Raw genomic sequence first — 16,655 nt, 5'->3', positions numbered from 1 at the left:
TATATATATATGTCCTTTATATCTTTAGTTCACTCATCTGTGCTTTCTGCATGATACCACCCATTCTTTGTGATATTTCCCATTTGGCATATGCTCCTCCCCCTTGTGTTTGCTCCTTTGCTGATAAACATACATACATATGTTTTCTACTCAGATCGTAGCTTTGTCAATGGCAGGGTCCCTGTACTAGGTGTCTATGTACTCTTCATAACTAGAACAATATAGCTAATAGGTAATAAGTAAATGCTAAGGGTCCAAAATTTGTACATTTTTCTGAGCATGTGTCAACATTATCAAAAGTAATGAAAAATAATTTCCATTATGGGGAATTACCTGTCATTGGGACAGTGACTTGGTAATGTCCAGTCGTGGTGCGGATTGATGAGGAAACCCCAGGACAGGAAGACTGAACTTGGTGTCAAAGTACCAACCACAAGCTGGAGAGGTTTTCGAGAGCGAGATTTCCCTGTGGAGGCAGCACAAGGTTAATTCCAGACACTGTATCTTTTTTTTTTTTTTTTGGTTTTTCGAGACAGGGTTTCTCTGTGGCTTTGGAGCCTGTCCTGGAACTAGCTCTTGTAGACCAGGCTGGTCTCGAACTCACAGAGATCTGCCTGCCTCTGCCTCCCGAGTGCTGGGATTAAAGGCGTGCGCCACCATCGCCCGGCCTTGTATCTTTTTTTTTAACTTAATTTTTTATTGATTTTTTTGGGGAGGGGAATTTCACATCATGCACCCCAATCTCAGTCCCTCCATATCTGCTCCTCACCCCCATAGCATCCCCCCAGAAGAAAAATTTAAAAAAAAAAAACTAATTTAAAACAAAACAAACAAACAACCCAATTCACTCTTCCATCTTTCCTGCCCCCCCTCCCAACCTCTTCATTCACCTTGGTGTCCCTTGGTGTCCTATGGTGAGGACACAGTACTTTTTGATTGATGTTTTGAGTAAAATGCATGCACAAAGAAGACTTGGTTGGATGATATTCCTTTCCTTTTTGGTTTAGCTTTTATTATGTCAAGATATTTTTGAGTCTTTTCTGGACTTTATGAGAATGTTTTAAAAATAATATCATTTTTATCAATTCTTTGAGAAGTTCATAGCTTTTTATATAGTCTACAAACAGATTTTTTTGACCATGAGTTTAAACATGAATCAAAGGAAATGCTTTATTGTTCTTGGGTGTGTATGTTTATATATGTATATATATGTGTGTGTGCATGTTTATAAGAATATGCATATATATAAACCACATGCAATCATATCTAGCTTTAGTTTTCCTATGAGTCCATCATTATGGAAGTGTTGGCTCCCATACACATACTTACATCTCTGTGTATATACACATTCGGTTTGTTTCATTTCTTCCATGGATAAATAAAAATGTGCCTTTTAGATCCGTGGTTCTCAGCCTGGTGGGTCGTGAGCCTTTTGGGGGTCACATGTCAGGTATCCTGACTCTCAGATATTTATATTACAAATCATAACAGTAGCAAAATTACAGTTATAAAGTACGAAAAGAATAATTTTCTGGTTGGGGGTCATCACGTCATGTGGAACTATATTAAAGGATTGCAACATTAGCAAGGTTGAGAACTATTGTTTTAGACTGAATTAATATCCTCCAAAAAGAATGTAACATTTTTATGGAAGTTGTATGCCATATTTCTTAAAATCTAATTTTAAAGTGTAACCCCCCTTGCTATAACATTATAGTAAGCATATGCTTACAGTAAGCCCACAGATGGAAGGCTGCACACATTTTATATAACACTGCAAGGTGGGGGTCACACAGGAAGTGCAGTTGTTCTGATGGGACTCATGTATGTGAGAAATACCACAGGTTATGCTGATGAATGAATACAGAGTCTTTTCAAACTCACGGGGGTAAGAGTGTGGGGGTAGGCATTTCAATTTCAAAAATTATTTGAAACTATAGAAATGAAAAGTCGGGAAAAGGAAGGAGTTTGAATACAGGTTCAACCAGGGAAATAAAATCCAGATTTGAAAAATAAGTCTCATAAAACTGCATCGTCACTCTCTTTACTCCATGAGACTGGGCATTTTGTGTTGATTGTAGGAAGAACTTCTGTTTTCTCAGTCTAACGGGCTTGGAACAACACAGCACAGTGCCTGGGACCTTTATTAAAGTGTATAAGACAGGACCCCATAAGCGAGCATACTGGTGATTATTTTAATCAAACACTCTTGAAAACTGCCATGTCTGTTTCTTTAAGTTCTGTCAATTATGACTCCAGGAAGAAAGCCCCTGGATCCAAAATTTACACAATGTAGTGATCTAAAATGCCTCATTCTAATACAGTTGACTTATTTATGGAGTGCCGTAGCTTTCAAAATTTGCATACACTGTGTAATGTTCAAAGCAGAGTAAATCTGTATCCTTAAACAACTGTCATTTCCTTATGGTGAAGTATCAACACCTTCAACTTTTAAAAAATAAACAGAAATTTTTTATTACATATGGCTCTGTGACTTGAGTGAGTGTCCCCATGCTGAAAGCTTGTTTTCATATCATACTGCTCCTGGGAGTTACTACAAAAAGTAAGCCATAATGGGGCAGGTTTAGATCTTTGGGGTCTGCCCTAAAAGGACTGTAGAATCCCAGTCTCTTTCCCTTTCTTGTTTTGTTTGTTTGTTTGTTTTGCATTCTGATCATAAGGTGAGCATTAATGCCCTAAAGAATGGGATCCAGTGATTACAGAATCAAACTTCTATACTTGATCTCAGCCAAAAGGCTGAGAAGTGATGGAATCAAACTTCTAAAACTAAGGTTATCTTGGGTATTTGACATAGTAACAGAACACTAGAAACTTAATTAGAGAATTTGACCTCTTAAGGATGTCTATAGTCATTTATGGATATCATAACAGTTGATGTGCTCTCCTCTATAAACTTTTCAGAGGCATCTGTCATTGTGCCCTGCAGATGGTGATTTGAGTGGTCTACATTTGACCTCCAAGGAGAGGAGATGAGAGACTTGACTGAAGGTAGGGGGCACACACAGCTTAGAAACAAACGTTGAGGTAATTATATTATTCTTCTCTTTCTGAGTTGACTTGTCGTGAATGTAATGCACCAGCATATTTTATAGATAAACAATAAAGATAAGAAAAGTCTCAAGGGTGTCCAAAGTCACATAGAATGCAAGGTTAAAAACTCATATTTGGGATTTTGGTTTCCTTGATTATTTTCTAATTTCCTTTATAATGAATCCTTGGCTCTGCTCACAATATTTGTAGACATAAAATGCAGCTTAGAGATGACAAAATGTATATTTCATTCCCCAAGGGATCCTAAACTTGCATGATCAAATGATTATGTCACTAACTTGGTGGTTTTAATATGAACAAGATTATCTAATTATAATCTACGTGGCAGATGCGAATGTAGAACAAATGGAAGTGATTCATCAGTCACTGCTTCTCTCCCAGATGCAGAATATCAAAACAAAAATGACATCCACTGCCTGAGAGCAAAGGTGGACTGTCACATGCTGAACAGGGTGACACAGCTTCCTGAGCTAGGAATAAGGAAGTGAGAAATAATTTCCAGGACTAGTGTCAGAAAACTTGAAATGAAATGAAGGTAGAAATTAATACTTAAGCTACAAGAGCCTCAGTGGTCTAATTTTCTTTATAATTTTTATTTATATGATCAGGGTTCCATGAACAATCAGTTCAGTGATTAGCCAAAGAAAATCAGATTCTAAGATATAACAGTCACATTTGACATTGTTCAAAATTTTAAAACACTGTTTTGAGATAACTAAGTCTTCCCCTTTGCTTCAAGATTCTTGATCATTTATTGCTACTTGTAAAAGAAATAATGGAAGTCAAAGTAAGACCAGCCCTGTGTTGCTACACTGGGAACAAATTCGGAGTAGCCAAGGCCCCTATGCTCTGTGTAGTAGAAGTATCAAATGCTGTTCCTCCCATCTGATCCCTCCAGATAAGCAGAACAAACACACACAGAGATGCTTCTCTGCATAACAGTGAGGGTGACTCAAAAGTCAAATGTGGTTAGGGAATGATTGAGTGGAGGAGTTCACACTAGAGAAAGAAAGCAAAGCGAAACTCTGTGGTCGATACTGTCCACAGGAAGGAAGAGGCTCTGTTGGAGGACAAAATGTTGTCCTAAAATTAGACATGGCAAGCTTTAATCTTTTGTCTTTAGTTTTATTCCTGTGCTGTGGTTAGATAGGTTAGATACCTGAGCAAGAGCAATTTAAAGGAGGAAGGGTTCATTTTGGCTCACAATTTAAGTGTAATTCATTCATAGCAGAGAAAACAAGACAGCAGAAGCTTGAACTAGCTGGTGGGGTACACCCACAGCCAAGAAGCAGAGACCAAAGGATTCATGCACTCTGCTAGTCTCTTCCTTTTATGTGGTCCAGGACCGGAGCTCAGGGAATCATACTGCCCATTGTTAGGCATTTTCATCTCAATCATCCTAATTGACATAACCCCTCACAGGCACACCCAGATACCAAATAATCACTAAAGGTGTGTCAGGATGTTTTCAAGGTGATTTCAGCTCCTGTCAAGTTGGTAACACTATCACAGTCACGTTGAAGTTTTACATATGTCTTTTATCCATTTTCTGTCTCCAGCCTTCCTGGTCTGAGAGTAGCCCAGAAGGGAAAGACACAGAGTAAATAAAACCAAAGCTCCAATCTCTACAGTATATACACAAACGAGATATCCTTTTCAAACAAATGGTTTCCTTAAGCTAAGGTTAGACATAAAGCTTTGCCTTTAAAATCTGAAAGGCCAATAATGGGCAAGAGGCCACCCTTTATAGAATAGAACTAGCCAAAATGACACTTACCCCTGACAATAACCAAGGTGAAGAGAGCGTGTTAATTGTCTAAACCCCAGAGTGGGCAGTGACAAGAAGCAGCAATGCCTACTTATGCCTAGAGTAGTATCTAGGACCAGGCTATGCTGATCGTCCCACAGGGTAAGTTGCAGACTCTGGACTGATACCATCTATACCCACATTGCTAAGCCATTCCCAAAGCATTTCATCTCGAGCATGCAGCGGAAGATGAAATTGCATGGTGCCTAGGCAAGCACAAGAACATCTAGAGCAAGGACTGTACCTGAACATGACTTCTTCTGACTGGGAGGAGGAGCAGGTCGCACGACTATCAGATACTTTGGCTCCGCATCTGAAACAACAACAACAACATTATCTTTTAGCAAAGCCCTTTCCTTCAGAACCAGCACAGCAGTTAGCACACCCATGTCCTGAATGAGCATTTGCTGGTGTTAAACTCTCTCTGACCCCAGCACCACTGAAAGAGAAGACCCAAGAACTGGAGAATCAATACTTTCTAAAAAGCCCATTAAGTCTTAGAAATGAAAATTAGATCCATATTTTCAAACCCAAATGGGCTTGGGTGGGGATGAGGTCTTTAATAACATGCTACACAGACTTTTCTTTTTTAAGTAAAATCACCTTATTCTCATTAACTCACAAATGAAAACATCACACAGTTCATTTAAGGAAACCACTCAAAATTCCTGCCCAGTTCCAAACCCTATGCATCTCAATGAATGTCTCTGCCATCAGAATGGACATTCTGATGCTGTGTGGCTTTGCTTAAAGCTTTACTCTTTCACTGCCCAGTACATCCTTATGCATTTATCTAGCACTAAAAATGAAAAAAAAAAAAACCTGCAGGTTGAAACTAGGAAAAAAAAAAGCTTTTGTCATCTTTCATAACTCATGTGTCCTTTTGCCTGTGTCCCTTCTTTCCACACATCTACTGTTACCCACTTGAAAGCCTTTCTCAATTTTATATTATACCCACACGCTCATTTACACACACACACACACACACACACACACACACACACACCTGCATGTGTATATATGCGCCACATACTTTTCTAGGGCCCTCAGAGGCCAAAAGAAGGCATCATATTTCCTGGAACTGTAGATATAAATGGTTGTGAGGTGCCACATGGGTGCTAAGAACCAAATCCCAGTCCTCTGCAAGAGCAGCAGATGCTCTTAACCTCTGAGTCATCATTTCAGCCAGATACAGTATATTTATTAATTATTTGAAAATTTCAAACATGCATACAATTTATTTTAATAATATTTAGTCCCTACTTCTTCCCCTAACACCTCCTAGATTCAGCCCATGCCCATCCCCAATCTTATGTCTTTTAAATTCCACTGAATCCTATTTTGCAACTCTAGATGGGTAAGAATGGGGTTATCCACCAGAGCTTATCATTGAAATATCAGAGACAATCCTTAAAAATATTTAGGCCTTAAATTATGCATGTAAAATTGTGTTAAACCCTATTAGATACAATACTTGATCTTAGCTAAAAGGCTGAGAAGCAACATTAAAGCTAAGAGGTGTGAGATTACCCGATAAGGATTGAGATGTCAGGAGCCATGAAGGGTACAGCAGGTGACAACTCATGTTCAGATGTCAACCCACCAGAGGAGTGATTGTCTGAACTTGACTCTCATGGCCTTTTAAAAAAAAAAACTACCGTATCAAAGATGACTGATAAAACATATATAAATAAACAAACAGCACCTAGGATGTTGAGCCAAAATTGTCTCTGGGCCTGTACCTTGAGGCCTGTAGGACAGAGAATATCCTGGCTCAAGTTTGAAGGATAGACTCAAAGCTACCTAGTGGGGATGAGATAGTGAAATCTAGGTAGATGCTCCTCAAGCCAGAAGCAGTGTTTGGTTGTCTCTCATTGGCTGGAGGCACCCCTGAATCGCATGATGTCACTTAACCTTTATAAGCTGACCTTGCAGTAATAAACTGAGTTCCTGCTTTGACTTGACTCCCTATCACATCTGATTATTCTGAGTCGTGGGGCTGCGGATCTGATTGTCCTGTGTCATGGGACTGCGGAAGGGGCAGATAGCACACTCACCTTTCCCTGAAGAATAGGGCTAAAGAAGCCTGGCACTAGAACCTGAAAAGCAGCGTTCTATCAGCAGTTTTACTAGGCTAACTGTTGATGAGTTATTACCACAGTATTTCTTCAGAAACTTTAAGACCTGAGACTTCTTACTCATCAAATTTGACTTAGTTGCTGTAGTCAACCAGAATTCAGCACTACTTGCTCAGGTAGACCTGAGCTATGGCAGAAGCTGTAAGAGGCCTTCTTACCCAAGGTTTTAAGGAGCCAATCTCATTTACACGGCTAGCATCTCCCCATTTGTTATAATCTGCCATATGGGTTACTAAGCAACCCCAGCAGTCCCCGGAACTCACCTCAGGGCTGTGTCTGCTGCATAGCTGCCTCCTGACCTGATGAACACACAACCGTAAGACCTCATGATCACAGATAAGGTGTATTCAAGCCTTCCCAGAGCCCTATGGGCTTGAAAGTGTATCTTGCTTATTTGAAACTCCCTTACCAAGTGCTTAATCCAAATTCAATAACAAGACTACAGTCACCATTGGGTGAGATTATTAGGGTTGTAGAATAATTTAAGTGTCAATAAACTACCATGTAATACATGGTTTCTGTGTGCAAAAAATACTGTTAATAAATTTATAAACTATTGACACAGTGATTCTGCACACTCTCTGCAATTACATTGTGTAACAGTGAGATCACTGAGACACGGTCAGCTACACAGGGGTGCAACATTTACAGATGCACCCAGATGGTTTAGACCCTATCACCATCCGGAAATTCTTTCTGTTTTTTTTTTTTTTTTTTTAACTTCTTTTGTGTTTGGGTGGGTGTTTGTGTTTGTGTTGGGTGGGTGCATATGCATGTCTGTGAAGGTCAAATGAAACCTTGTGGAAGTCATTTTCTCTCCACCATCTGGGTCCCAAGGATCCAACTCAGGTCATAGGGCTTAGGGAAAATCACATTAACCTTCTAAGTCCTTGTGCCAAACTCCTGAAAATTTTAGTACTTTGATCTTTGAACTGAACTTTGGAATACTATGCCTTGTGGGATGGGTGGAGTATGCATGGGAGCAACAGAGCCAGAAATACTAACACTTGTCTATGGATTTCCACTTCCCTCTTTGCATAAAGCATCCCTAGTGCAGCAAACTCCAGGTTCCGTGAGACCCTGTCTCAGAGACTAAGGGGTAAAGTAGTAGAAGATACTGGTGGTAGAGTTCTGGCTTCCACAGGAACGTGCGCAGGCCAGCATGCCTGCACACACACAGTCATGTACCACACACGCTAGATGAGGACCAGCAAATCTTGCCTCTGTCTAAGAAAGGAGATATAAAGGGAGCTACTGGCAGCCCCAACGTGACACATTGTCCACTCAAGCCAGAGCTTGTTTCAGTGGCAAATAAGGTTGTGTTTAATGAAACCCAAACCAGGAAGGAACCTCTTTATGCCCATTTTTGCTGTGTTAGCCAACATGGAAGAAAAGGGAAAGACGGGACAATTCCATTCCCCTTCAGTTCTCCCTCATTCATAAGTTAAAATGAACACCCACGGAATATGCAGGCCTGTATCAAAGGTTAATAAAAGTTGAGACATTTTGTGCAGGCTTCCCACAGTTCTGCTCAGAAAATCCCATGCATGCAGGAGCTACAAAACACTGACTGCGCACTCCCAGCCCTGCTGCTGAAACTCAAAGGTTCTCAATTCACTTTGAAATGGGCCTTGTGCACTATCATGGTCAAAGCTCCATGTCATGTAATTTATAGTTTTTATTTTTAAAATTACATTACCAGCTGGGCGGTGGTGGCACACACCTTTTATCCCAGCACTCGGGAGGAAGAGGCAGGCGGATCTCTATAAGTTCGAGGCCGGACTGGTCTACAAGAGCTTGCTCCAAGACAGGCACTTGCAATAGGAAATCCTACAGCCAGTAGTTACCCTCCCACTGGGGCGTGGCCTCTTATACTATTTATGCCGATGTAGAGCATGTGTCCGGTCTCTTTTCCAGCGGCAGGATTTGGTTTCTGATCTCCATTCCAGCAGAGGATTCTGATTTGTGAGACTACCCCTAAATAAATAACCTTCTATTTCTCAATTCTGAGCTAGTGTGGGATTTCTTTTAAGCATCTTTCTTCAGGCACTAAAGCTACACAGAGAAACCCTGTCTTGAAAACAAACAAACAAACAAAAAACACATGACAAAAGTCGAGATAGAGACTGGGTGGAGGAGGTTTACTCTCTAATGATAATCAATCCTGCTTTTTGAAACAAAGGCCCTTGATATTAGTTTTGTATGTGACCCTACGATTATATAAATATCTTAATCTAGTCTTCAAAATGTCTCTTTAATAAGTCTCCACAATGCCCTTCTAGAAAACAGAGTCAGGCGTGAGCTTTACTCAATTTAGAACTAACGTTTAATTACTTCCTTAAGACAGACATTTAATTATGGGCTAGTGGCTTTTTGAAAAGACCTTGAAATATTAGAGCAATACAGATACCAATGACAGTGCCCAGGATCTAACACGGTCATAGGAACCATTTAAAAATCAGTTTTGGTTATGTTCACAGTCGTTTTGCATAAGCTGTGGTGGAACAGAAGAGGAGCGCTGGGTGTGGATGTATTCACACTAACTGCTCTGTAAATACTCCCACCTTGCAGTGTTTCAGCAGTGTTCATGCTCTGTTGGTGGTACAGACAAGGGAAGATGGAGCAACTAAAGTTAAGATTTTGATTTCATTCTGTATTGTAGATTTGTAGCAGACTACAAATTCACACATTGGGGTCTTAGCAGACATTCTACCAAATTTCATTATTTAGGGAACATATGCAATTAAAATCTCCATGCAAGATAATTTATAGAGGATGTAATCCCTTTAAATTTGTAATTCTGGTAGTTAATCCCCAGTTTAACTTAATTTGCTTAAGATTGCAAATGCCCTAGGGTAATGGATAAGAGAACTTATTGTTTAATGAAATCTAACATTGAAGACATGTATCAACATATATTGTATTTTTAGTGATGGTTATAATTCTACTATGATTGCCCAATTTAAATTCTATCTTTCAAATCTTAGATCTTCTATTAGAGGACTCCAGTCTCGCAAGGGGCACCGCTCAGCATGTTGCCACAGTCGCATGGGTTTCTGTTATGCAAAGTCTCTACCATGCATATGTCTGCACAAACATTAGGCAAGCCAAGGTTACCTTAGAAAATACCGCATCAAGAGCTTAAACACATTCATTCATCTTCCATCCCTTCCTGCCCCTGTTCCTCCTTCTTCCTTTTCCTCTCTCCTCCCCTGTAGCATGAATCCTAACAGGTCTTAATAATAATAGCCTGGAGTCAGATATGGGGTAAAATACTGAGACATCAGAGAGACCAAGGAGCAAAACCACAGCCACCTTACTTCTCAACTTCCCAACCAAAAAGAGACCGAGTTCCTTCTCTTTCAGCCTTATCACTCCCCCTCAAACCCTTTACCTGGCCATATCACTTCCTGACTGTCTGTATAGACCTCCAGACTCTATGATTAGCTAGTGGCTAGCTTCGACCTCTGATCTACAAAAAAGCTTTATTTGACAAACAAGGTATCATTACACTCTCAATTACTCTAAGAACTTGGTTTTATGTTGAACTGCATTTCCCTCTCTAGAGGCTGGGGTTCAATCCTGCCTGGCTGTCAGTGGGACAAGACAGATGCTTTTCTGGGTACCTTTTATCTTTTCCATTAACTAAGTGGAGACCAAACCACAGTGGCTGTTTCGCAGAGCCCTTCATTGTGGTTATTGTGGTTAAGTTTATTTGTAATTGTACAGAGTATATGTTAATTACTTATTTGTATGGTACTAATTATATGTTAGTGCTATTATCAATTTTCTTGAATAAAAAAGTGGCTGTGTCTGTAGGATTGGAGGACAGACAGCAAGGGGGAAATAATAAAAATAAACAAAAGCAAGTATCACAGTTTCTGAAATAAAAACATTTCCCCCACCCTCATTCATAAATATACACCACCCTCATTCATAAATATCACTGTAAAAAGTCTTCAAGATATATTGTCCAACAGAAGCTCATAATACATTCTAATTGTAGTTTATTACAGCAAACAAGCATAAGATGGGTTTGGAAGACTGTACCCACAGGTCCTGAGAGCACAATTGATAAGAGGCAAAACCAATTTTAAGAAAGAGTGGGGGTTCTCTTTGGGGAAAACACTAGTGGGACATTTGTCTAGACATCTGAGGGCACTTGTACTCACTGGAGCCAAAGCTCAGTTATCCAGGGGCAAAGGACCACGGAAGTCAGGAGTCCATGGAAGACTGAGCAGAGGTGTTAGCACTGTGCTAACTTCACAATGATTACTAAGTTAAGAACACAGTAATCTTTAAGTCACTTAGATTACTACCTTTTTGATAGTTATATAGAAAAAGAATATCTATGGAGCTGTAATTATCAGGGACCAAGTGAGCCCGCCTTTTAGAGTATTTCCACGTCTCTACAGAAAGACTTGGTGAACTAGACCAGGCTACACTTTGAGCTCAGGCTTTGCTCATTTATGCATCCTTGAGCCTGAAAAGCCATGATTATCGAGTAACATATTCGGAAAGAAGGGATAAACGGAGTTTTGCATGAAGAATAGAGAAAACTGTTAGGGAATGGGAACCAGCAGAGCCCATAAACACAAACCACCTTTTTCTGCAAGCCTCATATTCTTAAGCAGAGGATTAATAAATTTATTTACAAAACTGTTTCTTTTACTTAACAAAATTATTTATACCAGATATCTGTTTTAGTGTAGATCAGTAAACCTTTTCCTCTTGTGCCTGAAAAATAATTGGAGACAATTTGACAAACCCTGGGCTGTTTGGTAACTATTTCCATCAAATATTACAAAATCTTTTAAATGATGAACCTGTGCCCAGTTTGACAGAACACACTGCTATGCCCCTCAGTTCAAAGAAAATTCTGGCTTCCTCAGTCTCCAGGACTGGAATAACACCAAAGTACCAAAGATCCACAGAAGTGTAGCCAGCCCCATCACGGAACCACCAGCAAATGCAGAAAGAACTTGGATGTCAGACAGAGAAGGGGGCCCAGAATAGTCACACACCTCATCTGTGGGAGCTTACAATTTAGGTCGGCACATGTCGAAGAACAAGTCTGCAGGGTTGATAACTCCAGCGGGAAGCAGCTTCTGCTCTCCCTGCAGGGGAATGGGCGGGGTCTCGAAACACCGAAAGGGAGCTCAGCTCTGATGGATGAAGATGTAAGGAAAAAGGCTTTTTCTTTCCGAACTCAATGTCCCCAGAGCTCTGCTAGACTCATTTACTCCTCACGGTCTTACTAAAGTGTTTGGAAGAAAACACTTTAATGGTGTTTCCAAAACAGCGCCGCTGCGCTGTTTGGATGTGCAAAAACCACATCCCAGTGAAGGAGACATTGCTTGAGCGTTGCTCAGTGTTCTACTTTCACTTGAGGAGATTTGGGGAGGCAACACTATCAAAGACGCATTTCACCCAGGACTAGCTGTGTTAATTGTGGGCCCAAGGCAGAAAACAAATGGTCAATGAAACCTTCTTTTAAAGTATAGAATAGGAATTATTAAGGACCTTTTAAAAAACAAGCCATTTCCTTTCTTCCGCTGTCTCCGCCTTCACCCGCTATGATGTCTACTTACCACTTAAGGTGACCCTCTGGAGATGGGCTCCAGTCATCTCCTAAGCCCTCCTCCTTACCTCTGACTCCCAACAACTTTGAACTGTGCTATGTTCCATTATGAAGTTCAGTTCCTTCACGGAATATGTTTGGAACCCTAGTGGGTTTTTATAAATTGATCCAGCACTGTCCCTTACTCTCTCACAAAAATGCTCTATGCTCTGTCTTGTGTGAACCAACTTCCCATTCTCACATGTGTGCCAGCTGCACAACCCCACTTCCTAGGCTGGGGCGCAGCACGAGAACCTTTTCTAGATGTACCTGCCTTAAACATCTGTCCAGAATCGCAGCCCAGATATCTCTCTTGTTTAAATAAATATAAATTTAATAAAAATTTAGTCTCAGGTATTCTATTATAGTGGCAGAAAATAGATGAAGACAAAATGTGTCCCATTAGGGTTTACTCCATTATCAAAGTTCCTTCTCTTCCCGTTTGCACTCTCAGGACAGGAAATAAAATCTCTTTTTTCCCACAACTGCAGTCCGTGCACTGGGACTTTGACACAACCCAGTGGGGGCAGAATAGTGCTTGCTTCATTCAAATACCCTAGGAATGTATAGTGATAGGTAGGTTTTTTTTCCTTGACTCTTTTGGGAACCTGCCACCCAGCNCAGGTCACACACATGCTCGAGAACACACACACATATGCACGCAGCACATACACACATGTGCACACACACACAATTACTAACATTAACAGTAATGCTAAGAGCAGGTGTCAAGCTCTTGGTGTCTGTAGTCGACAGCACTAGCTACCCAGGAGGGTGAAGCAGAAGGAACCCTCGAGTGCGGATGTTCAAGACCAGGTGAACAGCACAGTAAAATTCTGCAATTAGTTACAGCAGTTCTTGCAGAGTGTGCTAAAAGTAAACAGTCTGTATTATCACACACACACACACACACACACACAGGGCCATAAATGGTGTCTGCCTTGGCCTCTTGTGGAGTAGATGAGGCATTGCATATCAAGTGGGAAACCACAACAAAGGCGGTGGTAGTGGCGGTGGCCAACCACAAGTCTTGAGAGCACGGTTGTCACACATTTTCTCTCACTTAGATCTTTATGAATTAGGGAGCTATGATGCTTGATCTGTATTTTAAAAAGGATTTTTATAGGGCATTGCAGGAGTAGAACACAAGGAGCTTCCTATTATAGATCAGAAGAGTCCCTTGATTGTAGACCAAGTAAGATTTCCTAAGAAAGAGTGGGGGTTCTCTTTGGGGAAAACACTAGTGGGACATTTTTCTAGACATCTGAGGGCACTTGTGCTCACTGGAGCCAACGCTCAGTTATCCAGTGGCAAAGGACCACGGAAGTCAGGAGCCCATGGAAGATTGAGCAGAGGTGTTAGCACTGTGCTAACTTCACAATGATTACTAAGTTAAGAACACAGTAATCTTTAAGTCACTTAGATTACTACCTTTTTGATAGTTATATAGAAAAAGAATATCTATGGAGCTGTAATTATCAGGGACCAAGTGAGCCCGCCTTTTAGAGTATTTCCACGTCTCTACAGAAAGACTTGGTGAACTAGACCAGGCTACACTTTGAGCTCAGGCTTTGCTCATTTATGCATCCTTGAGCCTGAAAAGCCATGATTATCGAGTAACATATTCGGAAAGAAGGGATAAACGGAGTTTTGCATGAAGAATAGAGAAAACTGTTAGGGAATGGGAACCAGCAGAGCCCATAAACACAAACCACCTTTTTCTGCAAGCCTCATATTCTTAAGCAGAGGATTAATAAATTTATTTACAAAACTGTTTCTTTTACTTAACAAAATTATTTATACCAGATATCTGTTTTAGTGTAGATCAGTAAACCTTTTCCTCTTGTGCCTGAAAAATAATTGGAGACAATTTGACAAACCCTGGGCTGTTTGGTAACTATTTCCATCAAATATTACAAAATCTTTTAAATGATGAACCTGTGCCCAGTTTGACAGAACACACTGCTATGCCCCTCAGTTCAAAGAAAATTCTGGCTTCCTCAGTCTCCAGGACTGGAATAACACCAAAGTACCAAAGATCCACAGAAGTGTAGCCAGCCCCATCACGGAACCACCAGCAAATGCAGAAAGAACTTGGATGTCAGACAGAGAAGGGGGCCCAGAATAGTCACACACCTCATCTGTGGGAGCTTACAATTTAGGTCGGCACATGTCGAAGAACAAGTCTGCAGGGTTGATAACTCCAGCGGGAAGCAGCTTCTGCTCTCCCTGCAGGGGAATGGGCGGGGTCTCGAAACACCGAAAGGGAGCTCAGCTCTGATGGATGAAGATGTAAGGAAAAAGGCTTTTTCTTTCCGAACTCAATGTCCCCAGAGCTCTGCTAGACTCATTTACTCCTCACGGTCTTACTAAAGTGTTTGGAAGAAAACACTTTAATGGTGTTTCCAAAACAGCGCCGCTGCGCTGTTTGGATGTGCAAAAACCACATCCCAGTGAAGGAGACATTGCTTGAGCGTTGCTCAGTGTTCTACTTTCACTTGAGGAGATTTGGGGAGGCAACACTATCAAAGACGCATTTCACCCAGGACTAGCTGTGTTAATTGTGGGCCCAAGGCAGAAAACAAATGGTCAATGAAACCTTCTTTTAAAGTATAGAATAGGAATTATTAAGGACCTTTTAAAAAACAAGCCATTTCCTTTCTTCCGCTGTCTCCGCCTTCACCCGCTATGATGTCTACTTACCACTTAAGGTGACCCTCTGGAGATGGGCTCCAGTCATCTCCTAAGCCCTCCTCCTTACCTCTGACTCCCAACAACTTTGAACTGTGCTATGTTCCATTATGAAGTTCAGTTCCTTCACGGAATATGTTTGGAACCCTAGTGGGTTTTTATAAATTGATCCAGCACTGTCCCTTACTCTCTCACAAAAATGCTCTATGCTCTGTCTTGTGTGAACCAACTTCCCATTCTCACATGTGTGCCAGCTGCACAACCCCACTTCCTAGGCTGGGGCGCAGCACGAGAACCTTTTCTAGATGTACCTGCCTTAAACATCTGTCCAGAATCGCAGCCCAGATATCTCTCTTGTTTAAATAAATATAAATTTAATAAAAATTTAGTCTCAGGTATTCTATTATAGTGGCAGAAAATAGATGAAGACAAAATGTGTCCCATTAGGGTTTACTCCATTATCAAAGTTCCTTCTCTTCCCGTTTGCACTCTCAGGACAGGAAATAAAATCTCTTTTTTCCCACAACTGCAGTCCGTGCACTGGGACTTTGACACAACCCAGTGGGGGCAGAATAGTGCTTGCTTCATTCAAATACCCTAGGAATGTATAGTGATAGGTAGGTTTTTTTTCCTTGACTCTTTTGGGAACCTGCCACCCAGCTCCCCCCCCCCCAAATACACAGATTTATCACTACTTATGAACGCCCGGCCTTACCTTGGCTTGTTTATAGCCAGCTTTTCTAACTTAAATTATCCCATTTCTCTTTATCTATGCTTTGCCCCTGGGCTTTTTTATCTTTCTTTATTCTATATGTCTCTCTTTCCTCCTTACTCTGTGGCTGGTTGTGTGTCTGGGGGACTGGCCTCCTGGCGTCCTCCTCTCCTCCTTTTCTTATCTTCATTCTTCTCGTTTTTCTTTACTAGATTTCTCCTTCTATTTATTCTCTCTGCCTGGCAGTCCCCCCTTTCCTCTCTCCTGCCTAGCTATTGGTCGTTCAGTTCTTTATTAGACTAATCAGGTGTTTTAGACAGGCAAGGTAACACAACTTTACAGAGTTAAATAAATGCAATATAAAAGAATGCATCACATCTTTGCAGCTTTAAACAAATATTCCCCAGCATAAATGAATGTAACACATCTTAAGCTAATACTTCACAACAGTGGTAGCTCCAGAGTATGCAAGAACAACTGCTACCACATCTGGCCATATGGCACCTTTAGTGTGTCTGTAGCTACCCTAATGCTTTCTGAGTTCACCACTAAGGATTTACTGGACATGGAAGCCAGCTGAAATTGGTAACTGGGAGTGAACAGTAGACGGTCAGT

The 16,655-nt window shown here is 40.9% G+C and overlaps 1 protein-coding gene across 1 annotated transcript in view; it reads right to left on the bottom strand.

Moving 5' to 3' along the window:
- Abi3bp (ABI family member 3 binding protein) overlaps positions 1-16,655 on the bottom strand; it is a 226,801-nt gene that overhangs the window by 132,359 nt on the left and 77,787 nt on the right. Inside the window, 2 exon segments of the mRNA XM_050122348.1 lie at positions 334-466; positions 5,124-5,192. Coding sequence (XP_049978305.1) covers positions 334-466; positions 5,124-5,192 — 202 coding nt within the window.

This window comes from Alexandromys fortis, unplaced genomic scaffold (assembly GCF_014885135.2).
Source record: "Alexandromys fortis isolate MF-2015 unplaced genomic scaffold, M_Fortis_MF-2015_v1.1 scaffold_187, whole genome shotgun sequence".
In the NCBI taxonomy this organism is placed as follows: domain Eukaryota; kingdom Metazoa; phylum Chordata; class Mammalia; order Rodentia; family Cricetidae; genus Alexandromys; species Alexandromys fortis.
This window is presented reverse-complemented; position numbering and strand designations above follow the sequence as displayed.